The 26,765-nt window shown below is 46.3% G+C and overlaps 1 protein-coding gene across 14 annotated transcripts in view; it reads left to right on the forward strand.

The window, feature by feature from the left end:
• Positions 1 to 26,765, forward strand: part of ADGRB1 (adhesion G protein-coupled receptor B1) — a 293,366-nt gene that overhangs the window by 235,280 nt on the left and 31,321 nt on the right. For 9 of the 14 annotated variants that reach the window (XM_074557880.1, XM_074557889.1, XM_074557884.1 and 6 more), the window contains 5 exons: positions 354 to 504; positions 5,658 to 5,727; positions 13,074 to 13,140; positions 16,738 to 16,823; positions 22,472 to 22,570. In XM_074557880.1, the coding sequence (XP_074413981.1) occupies positions 354 to 504; positions 5,658 to 5,727; positions 13,074 to 13,140; positions 16,738 to 16,823; positions 22,472 to 22,570 (473 nt within the window). The remainder of the gene's footprint in view (positions 1 to 353; positions 505 to 5,657; positions 5,728 to 13,073; positions 13,141 to 16,737; positions 16,824 to 22,471; positions 22,571 to 26,765) is intronic. The other 5 variants (XM_074557922.1, XM_074557962.1, XM_074557953.1 and 2 more) reach the window with 1 other exon arrangement.

A 26,765-nucleotide genomic window follows, 5' to 3' on the forward strand; every position in this document is an offset into this window, starting at 1 on the left:
GAAGGTGTCTCTGCCTGTTTTGTGATTAAATTATCTTTAAGGTCCCTCCACACTCAAACAATTCTGTAATTCCACAATTCCTCTAAAGTGTTAACCATGGCTTTATCCTAAAGCTTATGCTTAAGAGCAGATGATTTCCACGTAGTATTTAAATTTAAGGCTTTGATCTTTGCTAAGTCAAAGCTTTTGGAGGAGCCTGCCCCCTCTAAAACAGTATTTCCATGTCCTGATCTCCATGACTTTTCCTTCCAGAGCCCGGTTTGGAATCATCTCCTCGCTCCTTCCTCTCTGCTCCCTGCTGCTCTCTCCGCCTGCCTCTCCTCTCACGTGTCCTCCTTTCCTCCTCTCTGCAGGTGATCTGCACCCTGGTGGCGGCTTTCTTGCACTTCTTCTTCCTCTCCTCTTTCTGCTGGGTGCTGACCGAGGCCTGGCAGTCCTACATGGCCGTGACGGGCCGGTTACGGAACCGCATCATCCGCAAGCGCTTCTTGTGTCTCGGATGGGGTGAGGATCTGGGGGCTGTGGAGCAGAGAAGGGCCAGGCTGCAGGAGGGGCTGGTGCTCCTCAGGAGGCCTGGCAGAGGGCACTTGGAACCTTTCCAGAGGTTTCAAGAAGGGCTGAATTGCTTAAAAATATATATCCATAAGTTGACCCTCCTGCCCGGCGCACCTGAAAATACATGAGTCAAGTTCAGGTTTAGAGGGTGCTCCAAGAGTGGTTTCTCCTGGGGTTGGGTCTGTTTCTTGCTTTCTACTTTTCTTTCTCTGTCTCTCTCCGTGCTGGGTGTGTTCTGTTGGTACATGATACCAGCCATGGGAATCCTGGCCTGGATCAGCAGGACCAGGGCAGGGATTGTCCCTCTGTGCTGGGCACTGCTGAGGACACGCCTCCAATTGTGGGGTTGGTTTTGGACTCCTCTCTACAAGAAAGTCATTGAGGTGCTGGAAAATGTCCAGGGGAAAGGTCTGGAGCAGCAGGAGTGGTTGAGGGAGCTGTGGAGGCTCAGCCTGGAGAAAAAGAGGCTCAGAAGGGACCCTCTCACTCTCCACAGCCCCCTGACAGGAGGGTGCAGCCGGAGGGGCCAGGCTCTGCTTCTAGGTAATAGAGCAAAAGGAATCAGCTCCAGTTGCACCAGGGGAAGTTTAGATGGGATATTAGGGAAAATTTCATCACTGAAAGGATGGGCAAGCATTGAAACAGGCTGCCCAGGGAAGTAGCGGAATCACCATCCCTGGAAGCGCTCAAAAACACATGAATCAGTGACATTCAGGGTCATGGTTTAGTGTTGGACCTGGTTGGACTCGATGATTCTCGAGGTCTTTTCAACCTCGGTGATTTTATGGTTCTAAGATTCTGCAGAGCAACCTGGAGTGAAGCAAACTCTGAAATCCTGTCTCCATGGCAGCAGCGCCTTTCGGAGACAAATAAACTGCGAGACTGCTGCAGATGCTTGTAACTAATTTTTCTCCCTCTGCCTCTGCCGTATGTTTAATTTATTAGCCTTAAATGATGCATTCTGTAGTAGAAAACAAATACAAACCCATAAACCTGCGCTTTCAAAACGATAACAAGGCTGTGTTTGAAAGGAGCAGCAGCACAAAAAGTTGCTGAGAAGTGAGAAGGCAAAGGAAAGAAAGGAGTGTGGCTGAGCTCTATTAATGCCTCATTTTACTACTGAAGTCTCACAATTCACCCCAGGCAAGAGATTTCTGGTGCTTACCGAGCACCCTGATGTGATTTATTCTGGCACATCAAGAGCCATCCTCGTTGCAGCGCCTTCATCCCTTTACGTTTTCCCTCCTAAGCTTTTGCTTACAATAGAGAATAAATTGTGTTATTAAAATCCAGGGTTTGCATGTTAGCAGGAGCAGAACCACAATACCTGCAGAGGACAGGCTGCAGGAGCCTGGGTGTGCTCATGTATATGTTTATACCTCCTTGGTGACTCCAGCAACATCAGGGATATCAAATGTAACAGACTAATAGCTTTCCTAGGAAATAAAAGGGAATTTCCCCCCCCCCCCCCGATTTGTAAAAGCTGGGACAGATGGGTGTGTTAGGCAAGGGAATTTTGGATGAGCAGCATTCACATTTGTAGTCTGTACAGATTAAAAAAAAATAAAAAATCCCCCTACATGTGTAGAAGCATAATTTGCACGGCTAGTAAAATGTAGTCAGCTCTGAGCTAGGATGCACTGCTGATAAATGATGCATAATAACCATTTGGAGTAGGTTAGGACAAGAAATGAAGAACACTCTTGCCTATTAAGGCGGCAAGGGAATTTTGGATATTTAGCATCCTGCTAGACTTCAGCTGTAGAGCTGGGATTAATGGCACTTGTAAGAGGAAAGAAGCCGAAAATATGTTTTAAAGAGCATAATCTGAAATAATTAGCACAATTCACTTTGTCATGGGCTGGTTCTCCCCCCTTTCCCCTCTTTGCACATTTGCATTTCTCTAAGCCGTCGTTGGAGACGTCTTTGCCAAGTTCTCAGCTGCTCTCAGCTGTAGCTCATTGAAGCTGCAGAGAATTTCAGCAGCAGGGAGGATTATTTTATATTTCTTTGGTCTCCTCTTGGATGTGCAACTTTGCAATTCAATGTTTACATTATTATTAGTAATAATTACTATTAATGATTCTTGTCCATGCTTGGACAATGCTCCCAAGTTCATGAAGTGACTCTTTGGGTGATCCTGTGCAGGGTCAGGAGCTGGACTTGGTGGTTTTTGTGGATTCTTCCAATTCAGGATATTCTCTGGTTTAGAATAGACAGATAAATTGTTCCCTGGGAACAGCTCACTCATCATATTTAGCCCCAATAAAGAAGAAATATTTTTTGTCAGGATTTTTATGACCCTGTTACAGTTTCCACAGCTGGATTTTTAATGCTGCCATAGCTCAGCCTCTGAGTGCGTCTTCAGCTGTTTATAACAAGAATGGCTCTTGGGAATTATTAGCAAACATCTTCTCTAGTGGAACATGATTAACACATGGCCTGATTCTCCTGTGACCTGGAAGTGCAAAATTCTTTGAAAGAGGTTTTGAGTAGGTTTACTTGGAATTGTGAGTGTTAAATTCCCATTGTGCAGAAAGCCCCCAAAGCCTTGCTGGTACTGCCTGTACCACACCAGGTATATGGAACAGGCCAGTTAGGAATAAATGTCTTTCTAAAAATCTAAATGTAATCTAATTTAATCAAATTTTAAAAAATAGATTAAAATCTGATTTTGTGGTGGGGATTTTTTCAATCTAATCCCATCTAACTTTCCTTAGAGCACTGACATCTCTCCTAAGGCTGCACCTCTCATTATGATTCTATTTGGCTGAACTACCACGACACAGCTGCCACCTGTAGTAGCTGCTCCTTGTCTAGACCCATTCCCAGCCCAAACTGAGGCTTTTACCCTTCCTTGGAGTGAGCCAGTCCCTGGAGCTGCCAAGTTCACAGCCCCACTCTGGATTTCTGCATAATTACCACGTCGGAGAGAAGCACTTTGTGAAGAACAAGTTGCTATTTTTGGCGGAGTCTTTGCCAAATTTCCCCTTTCCCAGGGTCTCTTGCACCAAGCTGTATTCCTGAAAATGTCCCCTCCCATGTGGTTTCTTCCCATGGGATGCTGTATGGATGGCACCCTAGGGAATGCAGCAGCCAGGACTGATCCAGATGAGGTGTGAAGGAGGCTGAGTGAGAGTCTGTGAAGGGAAAAATGAGAAAAAGAGGAATGGAAAAGAAAGGAAAGAAAGGGAAAGAAAAAAGGAAAGATAAGAAAGGGAAAAGGGAGGGGAAAGGGAAGGGGAAGGGGAAAGGGAAGGAGGAGAAAAAGAAAGAAAAAGAAAAAAAGGAAAAGGAAACAGAAAATAATAAAAAGGAAAAGGAGGGAAGGTTCTGGGAAGGTTCCGGGAAGGGAAGGGAAGGTTCTGGGAAGGTTCCGGGAAGGGAAGGGAAGGTTCCGGGAAGGGAAGGTTCCGGGAAGGGAAGGTTGAAGGGAAGGGAAGGGAAGGGAAGGGAAGGGAAGGGAAGGGAAGGGAAGGGAAGGGAAGGGAAGGGAAGGGAAGGGAAGGGAAGGGAAGGGAAGGGAAGGGAAGGGAAGGGAAGGGAAGGGAAGGGAAGGGAAGGGAAGGTTCCGGGAAGGGAAGGTGGAAGGGAAGGGAAGGGAAGGGAAGGGAAGGGAAGGGAAGGGAAGGGAAGGGAAGGGAAGGGAAGGGAAGGGAAGGGAAGGGAAGGGAAGGGAAGGGAAGGTTCCGGGAAGGGAAGGTTCCGGGAAGGGAAGGGAAGGGAAGGGAAGGGAAGGGAAGGGAAGGGAAGGGAAGGGAAGGGAAGGGAAGGGAAGGGAAGGTGGAAGGGAAGGGAAGGGAAGGGAAGGGAAGGGAAGGGAAGGGAAGGGAAGGGAAGGGAAGGGAAGGGAAGGGAAGGGAAGGGAAGGGAAGGGAAGGGAAGGGAAGGGAAGGGAAGGGAAGGGAAGGGAAGGGAAGGGAAGGGAAGGGAAGGGAAGGGAAGGGAAGGGAAGGGAAGGGAAGGGAAGGGAAAAAGAAAGAGGAAAGGAAAGAAGAGAGGAAAGATGAAAGGAAAGAGGAGAGGAAAGAGGAAGGAATGATTATTAAAAGAGACGCTTTTTAAACCCACTGCATGTTGAGTTTGGGCTGATGAAATGTGACCCATGCTTGGAAATGTCACATGGGCAGAGAAACCCTTCTCTGCAGGATAACCCTCAAATGCTCCATATTCCAGCCAGCTTGGCCCTGTGGCCCCCAGCTGCTGCAGAGCCTCCCTGTAAATCAGCCTTGGGATGATTTGTGTTGCTGAGGGACCCCCTTCCCAGAGCAATGATGTCTGGGAGCTGTGCCTGCACATTCCTTGGATCTCCTGCAGTCACCTGCCGTGCCCTCTGCAGCTCAGGAATTAGGGCCTTGTCAAGGGGCACTAATCCCAGCTGGCCACTGATCCTGCTGATTCCTAATGGGATTTTCCCATCTTTAGTGTTGAGACAGCTTAATTCCTCCTGCCACAAAGAGGAGGGCTATAAAAAGCCACATGGAGACCTCTGGAGCTGAAGAACTTGATGTTATGAGCTGATCTCCAGATATTTCTTTATGGAAAGGGGAGAGCTGAACTTTGAACTTTCATAGATCCTACAAGAGACCTGGAACAATTTCTCATTGTTGTTCAGAGGAATCTGCTCCATTACAGATCTTGGGGGACCTGTTTGGGATAGGGAAACTCAGGTTTAGTTTCTTTTCCTGTCTCATTTAGGGCAGGTTTGAACTTGGGTGGTTCATCCTACACTGAGTGCAAACAAAACTCTTAATCTTTGGATTCTTAGAGCTGGGTTGTGGCTGAATATTCCAACTTCAGAGACATCATGAAGACCCTAAGTGTAAAATAAATCAATTTTATACATCTGTGTCTATTGAAAGACCCCCCACAACTGTTGAGACCACAGCAGGGCAGGAGCTGACTGCACCTCATGGTATTTATTTAAATAACAGGAGTAATTAAAGTTCTTGCTTTTAGTTCTGAGAGTCCTGAGCTCAGTCTCTGTCCCAGGCTGAAATGGATGACGCTGGGATAATTCTGGGAAAAATGGTGAATCTTGAGTGGGAGAAGGGCCGCACATGTGGTGAAATGACCAATTTCCTCCTGTTTTATTTCCATAGGGCTCCCTGCATTGGTGGTTGCCATTTCTGTGGGATTTACTAAAGCCAAGGGATACGGCACCGTGAACTAGTGAGTAAAGGATTCCTTTTTCCCCCTTGTTTTATTCTCCATCCTTTTTGTCAAAACCCAGTCACTTCAGGAGGCAGGCTGAGAGCTAAATTTCCATGTGCAGGACAATTCCTGCATCCCTGCCTCCTCAATCCATCGTCTGACCAAGCTGGATTGTTTGTTCCTTTAAAAACAAGTTCATAGGGACTAATTAGGTTTAACTGTAGTATTTGTGACATCACCTTGATCTAAATATCTTTTACTTAGAGCTTTTTAATGTATTTTTTAAGGGGATGAATGTGGAATTTAAAGTTTAGGATGTTTAAAAATTAAAACCAGCTAACCACCTTTTTTTCTTTTTTAGTCTGTTTTTGTGCTTGATTGGCTCCACATTTTCAAAATCACCCAGCTCAGTTTTAGGCAGCAGAATGAGCCTGACTTGTGCAAACCAAGGTTTTGACAGCAGCCTGTGTTTGCCTCTTTTCCAAATTCCCCAGATTTTGTCTTTAGGAAGTTTTTATGTGCTCATAATGGGGGAAGGAAAACAGAAAAGAAATAACGGAGGAGGTAAAAATGCATCACTCAGATCTGAATGTTGGTATGACTTTAAATTAAAAAGAAAAAAAAGAAAATATTTTTCCCTCTGTTGTGAGAAAAACCTTAGAAATTTCACACACAGTCACAGTTCAAGGGTAATATTTTATGTAGCAATAAGTCAGGCTCTTCCCTACTACATCCCATAATTTTCCAGAGCCTTCCTGGGCAGGGGTTTGCAGCCCACATGGGCAATGTTTGGGACTGGAGCTGTTGATGTGGCTGGCAGCAGATGCAGCTCTGCTCGTCCCACTGAGGAAATGTCATGTGGAACCTCCTGCTCTCCCTCAATTCCCACCACATCCTGCACACCCACGGCCAAATGGTCCAGGGTTTGCATTTTAATTGCAGGGGAGAATTAAAGCAGCACAGCAGCGTTTTCTGTTTGCTTTGCAACCTGAATTCTTGTATGGCAGAGTGTGACAGTGTTCACAGGGGTCTCAGGTTGAGGGAAGGGACAAGGATTTGACTCCATGTTTCAGAAGGCTTGATTTATAATTTTATTATATATATTACATTAAAACGACACTAAAAGAATAGAAGAAAAGGTTTCATCAGAAGGCTAGCTAAGAATAGAATAGGAAAGAATGATAACAAAGATTTGTGGCTCACCTCTCTGAGCCAGCTGACTGTGATTGGCCATTAATTACAAACATCCAACATGGGCCAATCAAAGATCCACCTGTTGCATTCCACAGCAGCAAATAATCAATGTTTACATTTTGTTCCTGAGGCCTCCCAGCTTCTCAGGAGGAAAAATCCTAAGGAAAGGAATTTTCATAAAAGATGTCTGCGACAGCAGAGGACTCAGGATTGTGGATTTCTCGAGTATAAATCCACAGACAGAATTCCTGAAGTCTGTGCCAGCATCAGGATGCATTGGCTGTCCCACCTTCAGTGTGTCCTGGTGGAGAGGGACCCAGTGGTTGTTGTCTGGCTCAGGAGAGGACAAAACACAGCCTGGTTTGCAGAAACATCACCAAGATCCCAAATTAATTCCCTTTGGATTTTCTGTCGGTCAGCCTTCTGGCACTTTGCTCCAGGCACATCCATGGGAATAATTCATAATTAACAAGCCTCAACGAGATGGGAGGGAGGTCCTGGATGTTTCTGCTTCTCTTTTTTTGTTGATGGGCTGGTGGGAATTGGTGCAACAAGCTTTGTGGCTCTGTCAAAAATGTTAAAGAGTTTTTTGGCCAACGTTGACCACACAAAAGTGCCTGGGCAGGAAAGGGAGGAACAGGCAGGAAAGCTCTCCCTGTTTTCTGCCCTGGACCACTGTGCCAGCATCTCCCACCCCACAAACTGCAGCCAGGAGGGTGTCAACATGTGACAAAACCTGCTGGGCTCCTGCTTTGCTCTCCATTTGGCACAGGGTGAGGTGGCCAAGAGGCTGGGCTGACTCTCCAGCATTCTCAGGGGCTGCCTGGTCACTCCAGCTCTCCTCCTTTGGCTGCCAATGCTCTGGCTCCTTTCAGCCCTAAAGGCTCTGTTACTCCTTTCATCCAAGGGCTGGATGTCCAGCCAGGGGATGGAAGGGAATCCTGTGCTCCCAGCACTGCTATCAGGATGTTTTTCACCAGAAACATCTGGTTTTGGTGGGGCCTTCACACCCTAGCAAGTCCAGTTTGATGAGTTTGGTTTCCATGATCTTTGTGGGTCCTTTTCTGGGATATTCCATGGTTCTATGGTCCCTCCTTTTGATTCCTTTCCACATTTCCCAATGTGAGGTGAAGCTAGTGAGTTGCACCAAAGTCATGACAAGGCCAACAGTTCCTCTCAAGCTCAAAGATCCCATCAGACATCCCCAACGCTGCCGTCATGTTGTAATTCCACACTTTGGTACCTTCCAGTTCCTAAAAGACATACAAGGAGGCTGGAGACGGACTTTTTCCAAGGACTTGTAGTGATAGGACAAGGAATAAAGGCTTTGAGTTGAAGGAGGATAGATTTAGATTGGATATTGGGAAGCAATTCTTCCCTTTGAGGGTGGTGAGGTCCTGGCACAGGTTTCCCAGAGAAGCTGTGGCTGCCCCATCCCTGGAAGTGTCCAAAGCCATATTGGAGAGGGCTTGGATCAACCTGAGATAGTGGAAGGTGTCCCTGCCCGTGACAGGGGCATTGGACAAGATGATTTTTGAGGTCTCTTCCAACACAAACCATTCCATGATTCTCTGAATTCTGCTGGAATTGGCTTTCCCAAGAGCCAGAGTTAAACAGAGCTCACTTGCACTGAGTGGTGGCTTCACGAGCCCTGATGCTGAGTAAAATGGAGCATCTCTGTAATGAGAGATTTACATTTACACTTTTGTGCATTTTAAAACATGGCACAGATATTGCTGTGGGCCCAGCTGGGCAGGGTGCCCCGACAGACTGGAGTGCATTCACACTTAGGCCTCTTTTTCTGCTCAAAAAGGCTTAAAAGCTCTGTGTGGGGAGGCCCTTGGTTTTACCTCTCCTCCAGAGCAAAGTCAGCACCGCACAGCAGCAATTTCAGAGCTGAACTCCAAAACTTGAGGTTTAGATGAGATATTGGGAAGGAATTCTTCCCTGTGAGGGTGGGGAGGCCCCTGGAACAGGGTGCCCAGAGAAGCTGTGGCTGTTCCATCCCTGGAAGTGTCCAAGGCCAGGTTGGATGGGATTTGGAGCAACCTGGTATAGTGGAAGGTGTCCCTGCCCATGGCAGGGGGTTGGAATGAGATGATTTTGTCCTTTCAGCCCAGTTTTGTCTCCACTGGGCACTCATGGTGCATTTCAGGTGGGCTCTGCAGACTTTCAAGGCCCAATATTTTCATCTTGCAGAAGGAAGGAAAAGCTTTAATCACAGCACATTCCTCCCTGGGAAGGAGGGGACAAGAGCTGACAAGATAAACCGCAAGGGACTTCTAAAAACCACACAGAGCCTTTTAAAGCATCTTCAACCCTACAATTTTTGACCCAAGAGGAGCGCATGAGCTCCTGTGGTGGAGGTGGACATGAAGTCAAAGCAGGGCTCTGATATTTAGGTGAACATAGAATTTAACACTCAACAGCAGCTTTTTTTCTCATCTCACTTACAGTGGTAAAAAAGCCCTGACATCCAACTACAGGACATGGTCATGAGGGCATTTTGGGGACAGCTGCAAGTGTTGAAGGCCTTGCAGAATTAATCTTGGTGTTAAAGACTCTCAGAGCAAAGCTGGTGGAAGGGGCAGGGTGTGAAATGTGTGGTCTGTCTTGAGGCTGGATCTTCAGGATGTGCCAAAGGTGGCCCAACCACACTGGAACAAGCTCCATCAGGAGTCCTCAGCAGGATTTCACCCAGTTTGGTCTTTTTTTTTTAATTCTACATGGGATGAATCTTTTCTCTAACAATGAAAACACAACTGAACTTCAGGACAGGGGTCTGTCCCACCAAGAATTGTCCCATCAAAAGCTTGGTTTTGTCTCCAAACTTAATGCAGAGAGATCAGAGCCTCAGTGGTAAGTTTATGGAGTTTATATGTTTAATATTTACCATTTAGCTGGCCAGCCTGCACTGAGTCATGAGTTGAGGAGGGACAGAGAGGTTCAGATTAAAAATTGAATATGTGCTGCAGGATTTGGGGTGTGTCTGTTGTTCTGTGAGTGGTGATTCCCAGCAGCCATTCACTCAGCCTTTATTACTCAGGACACTCCAACAATGGGATTTTTCCTTTCTCTTGTCTGAGCTGCATTTGAAAGGATATTTTGCAGTTGTTTGGAGCATGCTGGAGCAGGGTGGAGGCTACACTTCCAGTCTCAGACAAAGTCTGAGGGGTACCAGAGGTCTAAAGGACCTGCCACTGATCACCTCCTCAGAGTAGGCTGAGTGCCTGAATAATAACTCTGCTTTTAGCTGGTGCTCCAGGGACTGCCTCTGGACCTCTAAAGCTTCACAAACAACCTCCTAAAGCTTGAAGTGAATAATTGAGGTTGTGCCACTGGTGCTGGGAGCTCGCATCCTTCCCCACCAGAGAGCTCATCAGAAGTTTGCTGAGAGCACAGCAAATGTCTCAGGGTCCTGGAGTGTCACTGCATCAGGGCTTTTGTGACCCCACAGGTGTCTCAGCAGCTCCTGGGTTAAGCTCTGGATAAACACTTGTGGGCCAGCCCTGATTCCTGACTGTAAGTCTAAGTTTTACGAAATGTTCTGTTGGTGCTGGCTCATTTTACACGGGATTGAGGTGAGAGCTGTGCCTGGACAGTGTAAAAAAGGGCTCAGTGGAAGCCAGCCCTTCCCAGGACCAGGACAAAAGCCACCACCTCCATCTGTGCTGTGGCACAGTCACAGAAGGATCAGATGGTTTCCAAAAAAAGGGTTTTGGTTTTTTGTGCTGAACACAAGAGTTGCTGTCAGTCAAGGAAACACTGCTCAGGAATTGTTAAACCACTCACTTCCTCCCTTCCAGTGATAATTTTATTTTAAAAATCACTGAAGAGATCCCTTGGAAAGTACAAGGGAACCTCTTAGCAAAATGCAAATATTTCTGTGCCTTGTAGGCATGAGGCTGAAAGCATCTCCACTAGGCTGGGCTTTGCTGTCAGTTCTGTCTCTCAGATATCCCCTCACCCTTTCCTCTCCCTTGCTGGCAGCCAGCGCCTCTGACAGCCTCAGAAATGCTTTGGAGAAGTGCTGTGGCAGGGAGGGCAGGCAGCCAGGAGGGATCAGGGCCGGTGCTTGATGATGTGTGAGCGCACCTTGACAGTTCCTGGTGCTCCTGGGGGAGCAGGGGCTGCCAGGGACCCTGCAGGGATGAGAACCCTCTGCGCACCAAGTCCTCATCACTAATTGCAGTGCAGGGCAGTCAGATTTCTTCATCTGAGCCACCAGTTGGAAGAGACACTGAGAAAAAACATCTCAGAAATGAGGATAGAGTGTTGGATGAAAAGGTTTGGACAAGGACTGGGATTTGGGAGCCCTCCTCTTGCATTTTGGGAGAACTCCAGTCATTACAGAGCTCCAGAGCTTCATTTTTACTCCCTCCCTCCTCAGCTGATTATTCATTTTATTATTAAAGTTGTTCAGACAGCTTGTGACAGAGCAACTTGCTATCAGGAAGGAATCAGAATTGATTAAATTAGCACATTACTGGTTTAATTTAGACATAAACAAGATTCAGACCTGGGAGAAAACCAGAATATCCTACTTTTAATTTTCAGTTTGAAATACTTCCATTTTTTGGGGCTGCCTTTTCAGAAATGTTCCTTGTTTTGGGGTGAAAAAAAATTTAACATTTTTTTGCTACTGAGATTTAATTTTAAAAAAATGAGGCTGATCAACAAAAAAAAAAAATTAATATTTTTTTACAACTGAGATTTAATTTTAAAAAAAAAAAAAAATGAGGCTGATCAACAAAGCTGAAATGGTTCCAGGAAGATTTTTTGGATTTTTTTCCCCCTGGGAGCATCAGTTTGCTCCTGATGCAGGATGAAAGCATCTTGCTGAGGGCAGGGCAAGTGAATTACTGCAGGGTGAGCTAAGAGCTTGGAGAAAGTTCCCTCTCCATTGTGGTTTCCTGCTCTTCTCCTGTGCTGAGTGCACGCTCGTTTCCTGCTGAAACAGGATTACTCCATCCCACATTTTCTCCAGGGTTCTGCCCTGTTAAAGCATGAAGACTTTCCCAGGGGCTGCTGACACACTCTAAATTCCCATCCTCTCCTATCCTGGAGCACTTAATTTGTGTGTCCATGCCCTGAATTGCTGGATTCCCTGCAAAATAAAAAAAAATTAAAAAAGAAGGGAATTTCAGCTCCGGTGCTGCTGTGGATGTTCATGGCTGTCACAGAGCCTGAGGGTTTTTTTTTGTCCAAGCACCTGCTCAAACAGGGTCACCTGGATGTCACCCAGGGCTGTGCCCAGGTGGCTTTTTTGAATGTCTCCAAGGATGGAGATTTCACAAGTGAAAGGGGGAAATGCTTTTCTGTCCTGAATTCACAGTCAAACATGAAAAACAGAAACTCAGGGAATGGTTTGGGTTGGAAGGGACCTTCAAGATCATCTCATTCCAGCCCCCTGCCCTGGCAGGCAGCAACTTTCCACTATCCCGGGTTGCTCCAAGCCCCATCCAGCCTGGCCTTGGACACCTCCAAGGCCTCATCCAAGAGGTCTCAAATGAGAACTCCCTTAGTTTGAGAAGGCACCAGGCAGTTCTGGAGCCCAAATTCCACATCTGCTCGGTGCAGGTTATGTGGTGTGAGAGAGAAGGAACGAGCTGGTTTCCAGAAGAGGCACCACACACCCCAAATTCAGCTTATTCCATAAGAAATTCCACTCAGGGAATGCTGTGAATTCCCACCTTGCTGCTGTGTTGTTGACATTCCCCATGGAGGCAGTCTCAAAGGGAGGGAAGAAATGTCCTGCACCCCTGGAAGACATAGGGATCAGCAAATGAGCAGAGGAAAATTTCCACTCTTTCCACTCTTTCTCCCATGTAAGTAGGACAAGAGCAGCATCATCTTGCCAGCCAAATGCTGCAGCTGCTTCCAGGACCTGGTCTGAAACAGAGCACTCTCCTTCATTTTGCATGAATTCCCCTGCCAAATGTCATCCTGCGGGCAGGTCCCCAGGCAGAGGAGCCTTTATGCAATATCAGGAGAGATGGGAAGCAAAATTTGTTTGATTTAAAGTCTGAGAATTTTTATTTTTTTTTATTTTTTTGCTCTGGGGTGTCACCTCCCAGGCTGAACTCTGGCAGGCAGAGGGAAGAAGCCGACATGTGCCTGTTGGGGACATTTGCCACTGGGTCACTTTCTCTTCTCTCTTCATTTTCCAGCTGCTGGCTGTCATTAGAGGGAGGACTCCTCTATGCCTTCGTGGGACCGGCGGCTGCTGTCGTTTTGGTATTTAAGCTTGTCTGAAAGATTTCTTTTTTTTTCTCTTCTACATCTTATAGCAATTTCCTTGTTCTTTCAACCCAAGAATGCCCCTCTTTATTTCCACTTGTGTTTCGAAGAGCTTCCTCCTTCAGGAATAACGAGCAAAGCCAACAATTTGGGATGGGGTTGATTCTGAAATGTAATGTGTCTCAGCTCTCAGCCCCTAACATCTGATTAATGCTTTAACTTGGTTTTGTGTGTCTGGATGGAAATGCAGGATGATGGTGGAAAGCTCTGACATTGTCTCCTTCAGAAAATGCTGTTCCTGATGGTTTTCACACCAGGCTGTGCCCTCACACCCAGCTTTTATTCCTGGTCCATCCCATGCCAGTGCATGTCAGCAGGTTTCCTCGTTTGAAATTGAAGTTAAAATCTTCAAATCAGTGCTGTGGGGATCCCTTCTGACCCTAAAAATGTCATGTTTGCTTTGAATTCAAAGAGATGGCAGGGTTAAAATGGGAATTCCTAAACTCCAGCTCCTGCATGGGGAGTCCATTCTTCTGTCCAGCACAGCCCCAACACCAACCTTGGCCAGTTATAATTTGAGTTTAAGGTGCCACTGAAGGTGATGTTCCTTCCCTGCTGCTGAGGCCTCACTGCCCATGAGAAACCTCAGGGCTGAAAGAGTCTGAGAACTGCTGCACCTCCAGGAAATCCCTCCTGCAGCAATTCCTGATGGGTTTAAAGCCACGTTTGAGCCCCCACATCTTTCTGCAGTTTCTCTCCCGCCCACTGTTTTATCCAGTGGAGGAGCTTTATGCCCTCTGAGGCTCTGGAAGAGCCCCACAGGAATGGGATTGTTGACACTCCCAATTCCTTTTTCAGTTCAGGCTTTTGTTCCGTGCAGTGCCTGGGGGATGAAATGCCCCGCAGCAGCAGCAGCAGCAGGAGCTTACAGGAGAATAACTCCACAAAGCTCGGGCTGCCTCTGTTCTCAGCGCTGTCACTGCACATCAAACCACCTCGGTGCCACCGTTTCATCGGGGTGACAAAGAGAACAGCCAGCAGTGGCCCCTCCTCTGCGAGAAATCAAAACTGGTATGAGCTGAGGTCTTTCATGTGGAGTTGTGACACAGCGATTCGGAGGGAGGAAGCTTTGGTAGTGCCCAGAGTCACTCTGCTGCCTCAAAGCACCTTGCTTTTGTTGTGCCAACAGCAAGGGAGGTGATCTTTCCCTTTTTCCTCTTTTAAAGTGTGAGGAAAACACAGGAGCCTGCTTCCATTTGGCGGCTCAGATTTGCCTCACCACCAAGCAGAGGAAATGAGATGTCCTCACAGAGGGGTCAGCACATGCAAATGGTGGTTCCTGCAGCTGATATTTGGTGGTGAATCATCTCTGGGGGTGTCTGGCCCTGATCAGCACCAAGAGAGAGGCCACACGCCTCCATTTAGAGTCCCTGACTCATTCCTGGCCAAAGTGACAAATGGATATTGCCCTGGTAGAGCCACCAAAGAGCTTGGGGAAGGAGAAGGAGAAGCAAGGAAAGCCTTTTTATAAATGGGAACCTGCAAACAGATGAGCTCAAAGAGTTGATAAAGCTCTGAAGGTGGCTGGCCTGCAGCTTCAGCAATGTTCGTAACTCACAGTCAGGCCACTGACACTGAACAGCTGCAGCTTTGAAGGATAAAGGTTTGACCTTTATTCTTAAAAATCCTGATCTGACTTCAACACAGAGCTGCTGGAAGCAGTTTTGCCTGCCCAGCTCATGTGGAGCAGCCTGGTGGGTTTTGTGCAGGCTGAAAGCAGGGGGAGGCTCATGGAATGAAGTCAGGACAGGGTCAGCAGTGGTCAGGTCATGGTTATCTCCAGGAATTTCACATTTGAGGCTTTGCTTCTGGAAGTTGTCTCAAAGATAAAGAAGTAAAGCTACTCTGCATGTTATTGGAAGAATATCTAAGTTGTATCCCTGACTTAGGAAAGAAGTGGAGCCAGGATCAAAGCAGGGGTTGATTGTGGTGATCAATGTACTGGATTAATTAATTGATTGATTTATTAAAACCAGTGCAGAACTGCTCTTTGTTGTCTCCCCTGCTCCTTAGGAGTGAGGATGCACACTTTGGCCATCCCTAGGGAGAGATCCAGCCACACTTCAACCCCACCTTTCCTCCTGCCTGGCTGCACCTCAAGGAAAAAACTTTTTGGATCCTCCACAGTGAAGGATCAGTGATTTCAAAGTGTTCACCCTCTCTTTTCATGCTCATAACCAGGCTTTGATTTCCTGCTGATCCTTGGCTGTGTCACTGTGCCTGACTTGCCAGTGTTGTTTTTCTGAATCAATGCCATGGTGAACTCTAGAAATGGTCTCAGCTGTCCACTGACCCAGCAGCTGATGCACACAAAAAATTAACTGCAATTTCTGAGATTTTCTGTGAATTTCTAGCTGTGGGCTCCACATCAGTGAGCTGGTGAAACCAGCAGAAAGATTGATCATTGTTTTGAGGGTGATTTTGGAAATTAGGCAGAGGTTTGGTCCCTGCCTTTGGGTCAGGTGACTCTTTTGATCTCTTAAAATCACAAACACATGAAGTCACATGAATTTGTCTCTGAATTTGGCCTTGAAACATTTCCCTGCAAGCTCCACATGCAAAACAGCACTGACCACATGTTTCTGCCACCAGCAGCTGTTCCACTGACAGCAAAGGCAGGAGAATGTCTCCTTTTCCACCATCATGACCTCCTCCATGCAGGGGTGGGGCTGGCGTGTCACTAACATTTTGCTGAGGTTTGGATGGTGTTTGTACAGCAGATGCAGCTGGCAGCAGTGGATGCAGCTGGAAAGGCACAGGGAGGAGTTTGGGGTCACTCTGCAGGATCTGAGCTCTGTCCAGCCTGTGTTCCACTGTGGATTTTTGTTTCTGAGGGATGCTGATACACCCTGCTCTCACCCTGAGGAAAATGGACTACATGGAATTGTATCACTGATTTTTTTGGGAATTCTCTGTGCTGTGCCATCTGCAGTATCTCCCAAGACACCCCACCAGAGCAGATGATGTCTCTACTTGCCCCAGCAGCCCTCCACCCCTTATTTTGAGAGCAGCAGTGGCGTTTCACCAGGAAAGATCTGTGACATGTTGTCTGCATTCTCTTAATGCTGCTTCTAACTCCAGAAGGTACTTTGGGAAGCAGCCAATGTCAATCCACTGTTCTTCTCTGTACTGGCCATTCTCTATTTGGATTAGCCCAAAAAATTGTTGTTGTGCCTGGAGTTCGCCATGCTGGACCTCAGGCACTGTTGGGGTTCAAGCAGCCCTGCAGCAATCTGAGAAATTCCCAATTTCTCCTGCTTCATGGAGACCTGGTTGAGGGTTTGACTTGATGATCTAGGGTTTTTTTTCCAATTTTAATGATTCTCCAGCCTCCTTTATCTGCTGCCAGCTGCATTCTGCTGTCCTGAGCTCACTAGTGCACGGCCAGGGGAGGTAGGACGGGGGGGACAAGGGGACACAAGGGGTGGTGGCCTGCAGAGGTGTGACCTGGCTTTGGGAGAAACCCTTCTGTGTTATCGAGCTTGACCTGACCCGCTTGAGAACAAAACTTGTGTGTTGTTTCTCTTTTGACAGGTGAACATGGTTATTGGCATTCTGGTTTTTAACAAACTTGTATCCAAAGATGGAATAACAGATAAGAAACTGAAGGAACGGGCAGGGTATGCCTTATCAATACATCTAAGTAAAGAGTGAAAATAAAAACCAAAAATACCCAAGGTTGTGATCAATAACCAGGCAAGGGGAGAAAAAAGAGATTTGGGATGCAAACCAAAAAAAAAGGCAAAACCAGATTTAAGCAAAATGAAAGGAAAAAACCACACATGTAATGTCTTTGCACTGACATTTAGTGCAGCGGGACACAAAAATCCAAGAAGCAGCCCTGTGTTGCTGTGGAAGAAGGATAAAAAGTTCATCTCTTTGTTAAAATGGCTTCAGCCAAGGCTGGCACATCCTCCCAGAAATGAGGGAGAGCAAAGTGGCTCTTGTCACCAATTCTTGGAGACAGCAGAGAGAGACTCAGCACTGCTGGGTGGGCACATGGCACAAGCTGGGGGACAGAGGGGTCGTGTCTGAGGGCTGGCAGGTGTCCCAGGGACAGCAGTGGTGTGTGGTGGAAGGAAATGGGTTCTGGAGGTCTGGCAGAGAGCAGAGCAGCAGATGGATGCAGTAGGAGAGGTGAGTTAAGAACCTCTGCTGTGAGAAAAAATTCTGCTGCCACCTGAGGTTCTTCGTCTTCTCCACAGCCTCCATTCATGAATCCAGAGGATTTGTGTTACCTGTTTTCCTTTGGAGTATAAATTCAAGAGTTGACTCCACATTTCTCCCCGCCCTGGTGTCTCCCAGGGCTTTGTCCAGGGCAGCAGCTCCTGGGCAGGGCTCTCTCTTGGGTTACTCCCTAACTTTTGGCAGTGGATATTTTGCCAGCACCCCCAGCAGGATGAGAGCTCCTCTGCTCTCCATTTCCAGGAGCAAACCTGCAGTCTGCTCTGATTTAATCCCTGAGCAAGGTTCAGAAATGGCAGGCTGACACTCTGAGTCTCCTCAGATTCCCAGCTCAGATGTGTGTTCCTTTCCACTGCCTTTTTGGCTTCTTGTGGCAGTCAGAGAAGCTCTGCTGGGAAAGTCAAGGATGTCTGCTCCCAATTGTCCATTGCAGGAATTTGATTTGTCAGTGTGGGTAACAGCTGTGTTCTGGAAGGAAGAAATTGTTCACAAAGGAATGAGGAGAGCAAAAGCTGTTCTGGTTCCTCTGCATGGAGGCAGAGTTTGAAACCTTTGGAGGCTGGTGGAGAAAGTGCAGGATCCATGGATATATCCTGTCTGTCAAAGTGGAGGGAGAAAGGAGCTCCACTGAGCCTCAGAGGGCAGGGGTAGATAATATGGATGAAGTTCAATATTCCTGACACTGCTCTATTGAGTCGTTGAGGTAACAGTGTTTTTTAATTGAGTGGTGGAGGCAAAACCGAGGGTAGAGGCAAATTCTTATCCAGCACCTCAAATCCCGTGTTCAGTTTTGAGCCCCTCACTCCAGGAAAGACCCTGAGGGGCTGGAGCATGTCCAGGGAAGGGAACAGAGCTGGGGAAGGGTCTGGACCACCAGGAGCAGCTGAGGAGGCTCAGCCTGGAGAAAAGGAGGCTCAGGTGAGACCTCATCAGAGCTCCCTGAAATAGGGAGTGTTGTGGTGAGGTGAGGGCTGGAATCTACTCCCAGGTAACAAGTGACAGGACAAAGGGAAATGGCCTCAAGCTGCACCAGGGAAGGTCCAGGTTGGATATTTGGAAAAATTTCATCCCTGAAAGGATGACCAGGCTTCAGAACAGGCTCCCTGGGGAAGTGGTGGAGTCACCATCCTTGGAAATCCTCCTGAAACAAGTGGACCTGGAACTTTGTGATAGAATTTAGTGACCATGGAGGAGTTTAGTCAAAGGTTGGACTCGATCTTGGAGGTCTTTTCCAACCTTAATGATTTTGGGAAAACCACAGGGACCTGCTTAGGCTCATGGTTTATCAGCAGTGTTGACACAACCAAGCCTCGGGATTCCAGGGTGCAGCAAAGGGGAATTTCAGTGCCTGAGCAGTGCCAGGGCCATAAAACATGAAGAGATTTGGGTGCTCAGAGATAGCAGCTGCTGCTGGGTGGAAAAATAAGTGAAGAAGTGACCTTGGTGCATTGCTTGGAGCAGCTGCTAGCAAGCAAGTGCTTCATTCTGGATGATGCCTTCTTGACAAAGAGAGAACTCAAAAACAAAAACCACCCAGGCTGCAAGGCAGGGTCTGGAGCAGGGTAATTGCACTTGAAAGTCAGAGCTGCAATAAATGGTTTATTGGATTAGCAAAGCAGCAAGTTGCTGCCTCTCAGTCCCTCCCTCTCTAATCCAAACTGCACACGGAGTGACCTTATTTAATACACAGCAGCTGGTTATTGATCACACTCAGAGTTGGGCTTTAAAAACAAAACCTGCGAGGCAACAAAACAAACAAACAAAAAAAACAAAACCAAAAAAGTCGTTTTTTCTGATGTTCTTTGTTTTTTTTCTTTCTTTTCTCTTTTTTCCCCCCTTCTTTCGTGTCCGTGTGTGTGTGTGCAGCACTTTTAAGCCTTATCTGTGCTCAATAGTTTTGTTCTCCCTTCCCAAGTGCCCCTGCTGAGAGTGTGGGAGCACTTTTGAGAGCCCTGGTGCCCCTTTCCCTTTAGTTCTCTGCTTCTGGCCTGGGCTTGGGAACCGTGTTGGAAGGTAGATCTGAAGAAAATCAGAATTGAGTAACGGCCTTGGAGATGTTTGGACCTGAGGAGATGGTCTAAAGAAACGTTGTGTTTCCTTTAGCAGAGGCAAGAAGTATGGTTCAGTGTTGCAAAAACAAATTTTAAAAAGGGTGGAAAAAAAAACCAAACCTAAAAATAGGGAAAAAAAGATCTGTTGGGTGTTAAGAGGAGCCCAGCACACACTCCACAGATTGGTTGTCACAAATTAGTCAGCACCAAGAGTTCTCATGAAATAACACCTGAGACACAAGAATTCTGCCCTGTACTTAGCAGTGGAAATAGCTGTGGTTATTGTTGTCACATCTGTCAAAAAATGCAGATTTTCTAGGGACAGTGATTTTATAGGTGGATCACAAAACCAGGCTGTAGAGAAAGGGGGTGTGAATACCTGGAGAGATGAAGAAAAGCCAAAACCTGTCTGGGAATGGAGAAAACCATCCCAGAAAAGTCTCTGTTGGTGGCCAACTCCACCACCAGTGTTTGAGCTCTCTTGAAGGGATTACTACCAAAAAAATGAATGTTTTAAAGTCAGGAGCCTTTAAAATGAATTTCAAATGTATTCAGCCAGCATTTATTCCACATTTGTGTGCTCACACAGGCAGGGAGGAGGATTGAGACCATCAGGGATATTCACCAGGGCTAATTTTAGCGGGGTTTAATCTCTCTGGGCTTCCTCTGCCACTCCTGAGGAGAGACAGGAGCCTTGTCCCCCCCTTAGAGGACCTCTTCTTTTATCTCTGTTGGTCACAGAAACCACCCAAGAAGAGTTTGCCCCAAAATCTTGTGTGAAATAATCTCTGTGCAGGTGTCCTGATGGGGTGGAACAGAGCTGGGTTGGCAGAAACACAGAGGGGAAAGGTGATAAATCCACTGAGACAGGAAGGGATTGGGATTGCCCTTCCTCTGGGAATGGTTCCTGTTGGAAGCTCCTGCTCTCAGGGCTGTGGATGGTGGAAAGCCCTGCTAAATAAAAAGGTAGCAAAGTCCAGGCTCCAGTGAACACACCAGATGAGCTCATGAGCTGTTTGTGGATGTTTAGGAAGCAGAAAAAGCTAAATTAAATTAAGGCATTATTCACTGTGATTATTTAATTAGCTTCCCTTTCATATGCACAGGCGCCAATCTAAACCTGCTACAGAAATTCAATATATTAACAACCTCATGCTCCCAACCAGAAGGAATTAGGAGATAAATGTGCCCACATCAGTGCCCACTGCTTGCAACTTTCTGCATAAACACACCCAACAGCAGCTACAGTTGTGTGTTTACAGTGGTCTTCTGGCCAGTTCTCTGTGATTCAATGTCATTCATGTTTTTTCTGGTACAGTTTCCCATCAAATTCCTCAAGTCAATCTACTTTTTTTCTTTTTGCTGCCTATCTCTGCCTCTCTCTGTCTCTCTGCTTATCTGTTCTTTGTGGCTTATAGATTTGGGGATAAGCTGTTGTATTTTTTTTTGTTTTGTTTTGTTTTTTAAGGGTCGTGCACCTAATGCCTCTCCAGACCCACTTTATCTTTGGTTCAGCCATTTTCCTCACAGGATTTACACCATCCTTCCTGGAAGATATTTATCTGTGGACACAGGAGCTAATTTCCTCTGTGTCTGAAAGCTTCTGTGGGATGCCTTAGTCATTATTCTGGATGGGAATGATGATTTATGCCACTGTAATTAATGAAAAGACCAATCAATAGCCACTTGAAAGGGGGCCACTGGGCCCACTGCTGCTGCTGTGTTGGTGCTCATCAGGATGTCTTTTTTGCAGTGAGACTGAACAGAGAGCCACCAAAGCTAAGAAATGCTCTGTGGAGCCCCCTGATCTCTCTCCCAGGCAGGGCAGGGCTGTAAAACCCCTCCTGGTTGGGGCAGACCTCCCTCAGCAGCATCCTCACCACACACCCGGGGATGACAGGTCCTGTGCTGTCCTCTGGCAGTGATTTTGTGTCTTCTCTGATGCCAGGAACAGCAGGAAGGGCTGGGGGATGTTTTGCAGACTCTTTCCCGTTTTCCAAGCCAGATCTGACGTGGATGTGGATCTGTGCAGGCCAGGGAGAGCACACAACCAGTAAATTCTGGGAAGAAACGGGGCCAGTGCCAAGCTAATGTGGCTTCTGGGCTCCTCAAGAGGAGCTGAATGGGGGGTGGCACATCAGCTAAAAATCCCAAGGGTTTTTGTGCTTTAGCAGATCCCCTCATACCAGCAGCCCTCAGTGGGCTGTTTCTGTGTTTGGTCCCATCCAGGAAAAAAATATAAATGGGAGCAGCAGGTGGGAATAATTGTCAGGGTTCATCGCAAAGATGTTTTTGGCTCCAGAACAGGATGTGAGAGAAGGGATGTCTCAGAAGCAGTCAGCCAGTTGGGTTCCTTTCAGGGCAGGTTAGGGGGCTAAGGAAACACCCAAGCTCAGGATTAACTTCAGGACATAAAAGAGTCCCATCCTGCATCAGGGAGGGAACCCAAAAACCAAAAAGTGGCCTCTGACCAAAAACCAAATAGTCCTGGTCTCACCAGCTCCCACGTCAGAGAAAATAAGTGACTTATCTTTTTCATTGCTTTAGGACAGCAGATAAGCAGGCACAGCCCCCACAGCCCTACTTCTTGCCTTCTACTGCACAACCCTGCCACCTTTTTTGTTTTGGAGCAAAAAGGCCAGGAGGGAAAAGAGTAATTTCTCAAAAACACCCCAAAAAATCAAACAAAAAGAAGGAGATGGAGACTGGGAGAGCAGTACTGGTTTCTCTTCCATGGGTGCCAGAGAGACACCCTGAATCTGGCAAGACTTTCACCAACACAGTTCCACCCTCTCCAGCAGCACCAACAAATCTGAGTTGTCCATTTCCCCCGTTCCCCGCATCTGGAGTGGTACAGATGAGAGAGTTTTAATTCCTGCCTGTCTTTCATTTTTCTTCCCAAACTGGGTATGGTTGGTTGGCTCCCTTCTCTCCTTCCTTTCTTTTTTGGCTTCTCTTTCCCTTTCCTTTCGACGTTTGTGCTCATGAGCGAAGTGTTTTGTTTTGTTTCAGTCTTTTGGTTTTAATTGCAGTCAGATGGCAGTGCCCCTTTACGGCATGACGCTCAAATGTTCCAAGTGTGGAGTAGTTTCTTCTGCTGAAGTTTCGGCCACAGCCACCAGTAACGCCATGTTAGTTCCTCTAATTTCAACTTCTTTTCTTTCTTTCTTTCTTTCTTTCCACTTTCTTTTTTTTTTTTCCTTGTTTTTTTTCTTTTCATTTTGATTTTCGCTTTTCAGTTCCTTTTATTATTTCCCTCTTCCATTTCCCTGCACTCACCAGCCCATGTTTGTTTTCTCTCCCCATGTCCCTGCCCACCTCCCTGACATCCCCCAGCTCTCCCCAACCTCATTCTGTGGGCCATGAGTAGAGCAGGGCTCCTGCAACACCCCTGGAGCTGATGGGCTGGATCCTGAAAAGCGCTTTTTTTGACATGCCTAGATTTAAGATTTAAGCATGTGACCAGCCCATGGAAGACAAAGGGACTCTGCATTTGTTGCAAGCCATGTTTAATTTGTTTAATGCTCCATTCTTGGAGTTCCAGACTTCAAGCTGTACTGATTCCCAGTAATACTGGTGGTAGACAGGGACTCCAAAATCCAGCTTTGTCAGCCACTTGAGCACCTGCTTGAGTGTTTTCTTCCAGAGGCTGCAGAGCACTGAGTGTGGTTTAAGTGTGAGTTGGTGAATCACTTCTAAGTGGGTTTTTTCTCCTCTTGTGAAATGCTGAAGTTAAGTTTAATACCTCGTAGGCCTGCAGGACTGATTTGATAAGTGTTGACTGCCTCTTTTGGACCCCTGAAAGCACTTGGAATTAATTCTCAAAATCTTAAAGTGTTTCATCGCTCTGAGTTACAAAAGTCAAATGCTGTTAAATCTCTTCTTAGATGACGCTGGAGTTAGCTTAAAAAAAAGAAAAAAAATAATTCCAGAGCTTTGTTCTGCTGGAGAAATTGCTATTTATGTGGTTGGCTTTTTTCACAAAGGTTAAGGTTAGAGGAAGAATGATGAGGGAAAGTTTGTCTTTCTTCCTTCCCTTTTGGAAATTTTATTATCTGTATCACATCCAAGTGATGCTACACTTTGGTTTTGATGTCTAAATCAGTACATGCAAAACGTGTGAGGGAAACAGTCTCAGATCATTTGCAGTTTGAAAATTCCTACCTTTAATTAATCTAAACTAAAAGAGGCAGCCTATTGCCAGATCTCAAAATGTAAAAAGATAAAAGAAAATCAGCTCAAGAGCACCTGGAAGGTGTCCCTGCTCATGGCAGGGGGTTGGAATGAGATGTTCTTTAAGGCCTCTTCTAACCCAAACCGTTTTATGGTTCTGTGGTTTTCTCAGTGAAACGAAGAACTGAACAAAATTTGATTTATTTTTCACTGCTAAGGTCGTTTACTCACCTTTTGCAGCAGTGCCCAGCTGAGATGGTGAGATGGAATCAGTCCAGACATGTGTATCACAAGTCTGGAATGAGCAGCTCGCTCTGCTTTTTGGATTCCTGTAACTGCAGAGCACTGTTAAACCAGCAGTAGGTTTACTATTAATAAATTAGACTCTTAAATAGGAGAGGCTTTCTGTTCATAGTAAATTAATTTTAAAAGTTAAACAGTCTCAAGTCCCTCTCCAATAGTGTCTGACATTGGTCTGCGATAAATCACAAATTCTGATTCATCTCCAAATCAGGAGAAAAAAGGGATGTGAAAGCCAGATCTCCTATTCATTCCTGCTTCTCTAATTTAAGTGGATTGACAGAAATTGGAGGGCTCTTGTAAGAGGATTTTTTTTTCTGTTTTGTTTCCCAGCAGATTGGGTACCTCAGATGACAATGTCCAGTATCAATTTTGTTATTTGTCCTCAAGTGTCCCATGCTCTTATCCTCCAAAGGGAGCACTGAGAAATACACAAACAAGTTCACTAATTTCCCCTTGTGACCCACTTCACCCTTCAGCTGAACCATTCCTGGCTTTCCTCCTCCAAATTTCTTGTAAATGAGGTTGCCAAAAAGGCAAAACTCTGATTATTCTTCATGCCACTGCCCTTCTGTTGGGCTCTCTCCTCCCAGACCTTGCCATTCAGTTTTGGAGTCTTTAAATGTGGATTTAATGCCATGAGGATTCCTGGCTCCTCCCTGACCTGGAATGAGCCATAATTTTTTAGTTCAGAGTACATCAAGGGTGTTCCTGCCTTGTTCCTGCTGGGGTTGGTCATGCTCACCCCATCCTCCCTGCCATAGATTCCAGAGGTTTATTTCTGGGGTAGCATGGAGTGAGAAATAGATCCTTTAGACTGTTTTTCTTGGATTTTGGAAATATCTGTGGTGAGATCTGTGGTCGGAGAAGGGGATGTGTAAAAGAGGGAAAACAGAGGGAACTGATGGCAGAGAAGAGTGGCAGAAGTGGAAAAATAAGTACTGGAAATTGTGTGATTTCTTGACCTGGGGAATGATAAATGCAAATCTTTGGATGTCTGTGACTTGTTAGGGGTTAGCTGGACTTGACAGGTGTGGGTTAAATAAATCCTTCCTTTTAGGCTGTGCTGAAGAAGATTTTGGGCAGGTTTTGCCATTGGAAGATCTCGGTTCCCACATTTCCTCCCATTTATTGCTGCCTGTAGGGCACCCTTAGCCAGTGAAATGTTGCCTTGCAATTAATTTGTCTTTCCTACCTGTGAAAATTATTTTATCTGAGATGGAAAATATGTCTCAGGGGCTTGGCTTTTTTTGGTGCTGGCTGTGAACGAGGGAATGCACTGCATATAGCAGGGAGCGCTGAGGGAGGGAGGGATGGATGGATGGATGGATGGATGGATGGATGGATGGATGGATGGATGGACGGACAAATGGAAGTTGATGTCCCATTCCTGAAAATTTCCAAGGCTAACCTGTTCTAGTGGAAGATGTCTCTGTCCATGGCAAGGGGTTGAAACTAAATGATCTTTAAGGTCCCTTCCAACCCAAACCATTCCATGATTTTATGAATCCTTGCCAAGCAGCTCATTGGAAATCTGGACTCTCAGGCTCTGACCAGTGGGAAGAGACTGGCCCAAGACTAAAACCCTGGCACAGTGTGTTTTTCCAGGCACCCCACCCAAGAGCCAATGTCAGGGGTTCCTCATGGCCCTTATCATCATCATTCCTCCCAAATCCTTAGGATTCATGTGTCAAATCTCCCATCTAAGGGTTTTGCCCTTTTTCTTGGCTCAATATCCTTTTAGGAAGTCTTGGATGTCAAATTTTCTGCCTGTATTGTAATTCCAGGATTAATGTGAGTCAGTGCTTCCATGCATGGCTGGTCTAGGAAGGAGACTGTTCCTCAGGAGAGTGTTGTCCTCATGGTTCAAGGAATTTGAAATCCTAACCTTACCTGGGCATAATACCTGGATCCTTCAAGTCCTTATTGGACTCTCAGAGAACACTTTACCTTAATTAAAGGTGAATAATGAGGCAGTCTGGTCACAGCTGCCTCATCACCTGCCTGTCTCATGTGTCATAAAATCAGCACAGAGTAGTTTGGGTTGGGAGGGACCCTAAAGTTCATCTCATTCCAGACCCACATGATGAACACTTTCCACCAGACGAGGCTGCTCAGGGCAGTTTAGAGGCATTTTATTTCCTGTTCCCCTAATTTTATTATTTATATTGTGGCTACTGGGAATCATCTTTTAGGGGAGAATAGAAATCACAGCAGGTGTTTCCTTTTTGCCTGTGATGGGAAGAGAGAGCAGAGTTTCCTCTTTTTTTTGGTTACAGGTTTCCTTTCTTGGTTATATGGGCATTGAGTTACAGGGATTGCTCTGAAAGTGTCCCTAAAGTCAGGACAACACTCTTGCTTTTGGGAGAAACAGTTTTAAAGTGTTTAAAAAGTGTTTAAAGCCAGGTTGGATGGAGCTGTGAGCAGCCTGGTCTAGTGGAAAATGTCCCTGCTCGTGGCAGTGGGGTGGAGTTAGCTGATTTTTAAGGTCCCTTCCAGCCCAAACCATTCCATGATTCTGTAATTCTGTGAATACAAGTCAGAGAAGCAGAGAAGCACGAGAGGATAAATAAAGCACATCCCTGTACTGTGATTTTCCTGCAGCAGAACTGCTGGTCAGGGAGGACCCATCCATTATTTGTTGAGTCCACCAACCAATTCTCTTTTCAGAGCTCCTCTCCAGGAGCTGCTTTTGAATTATAAAGTGATTTTTTTCCCCTTCTGCTGCTTCTTTAAGTTGCTGCTGATCTGCCAGGGTTGAGTAATGAAAATAATTGATCACTTTGCCCTTTCTAATGGCCCTTTTCATCTTTATTGGCATGTCCTGTGTGTCCCCCTGCACCTGCCTTTTCT

This window comes from Zonotrichia albicollis, chromosome 1 (assembly GCF_047830755.1).
Source record: "Zonotrichia albicollis isolate bZonAlb1 chromosome 1, bZonAlb1.hap1, whole genome shotgun sequence".
In the NCBI taxonomy this organism is placed as follows: Eukaryota; Metazoa; Chordata; class Aves; order Passeriformes; family Passerellidae; genus Zonotrichia; species Zonotrichia albicollis.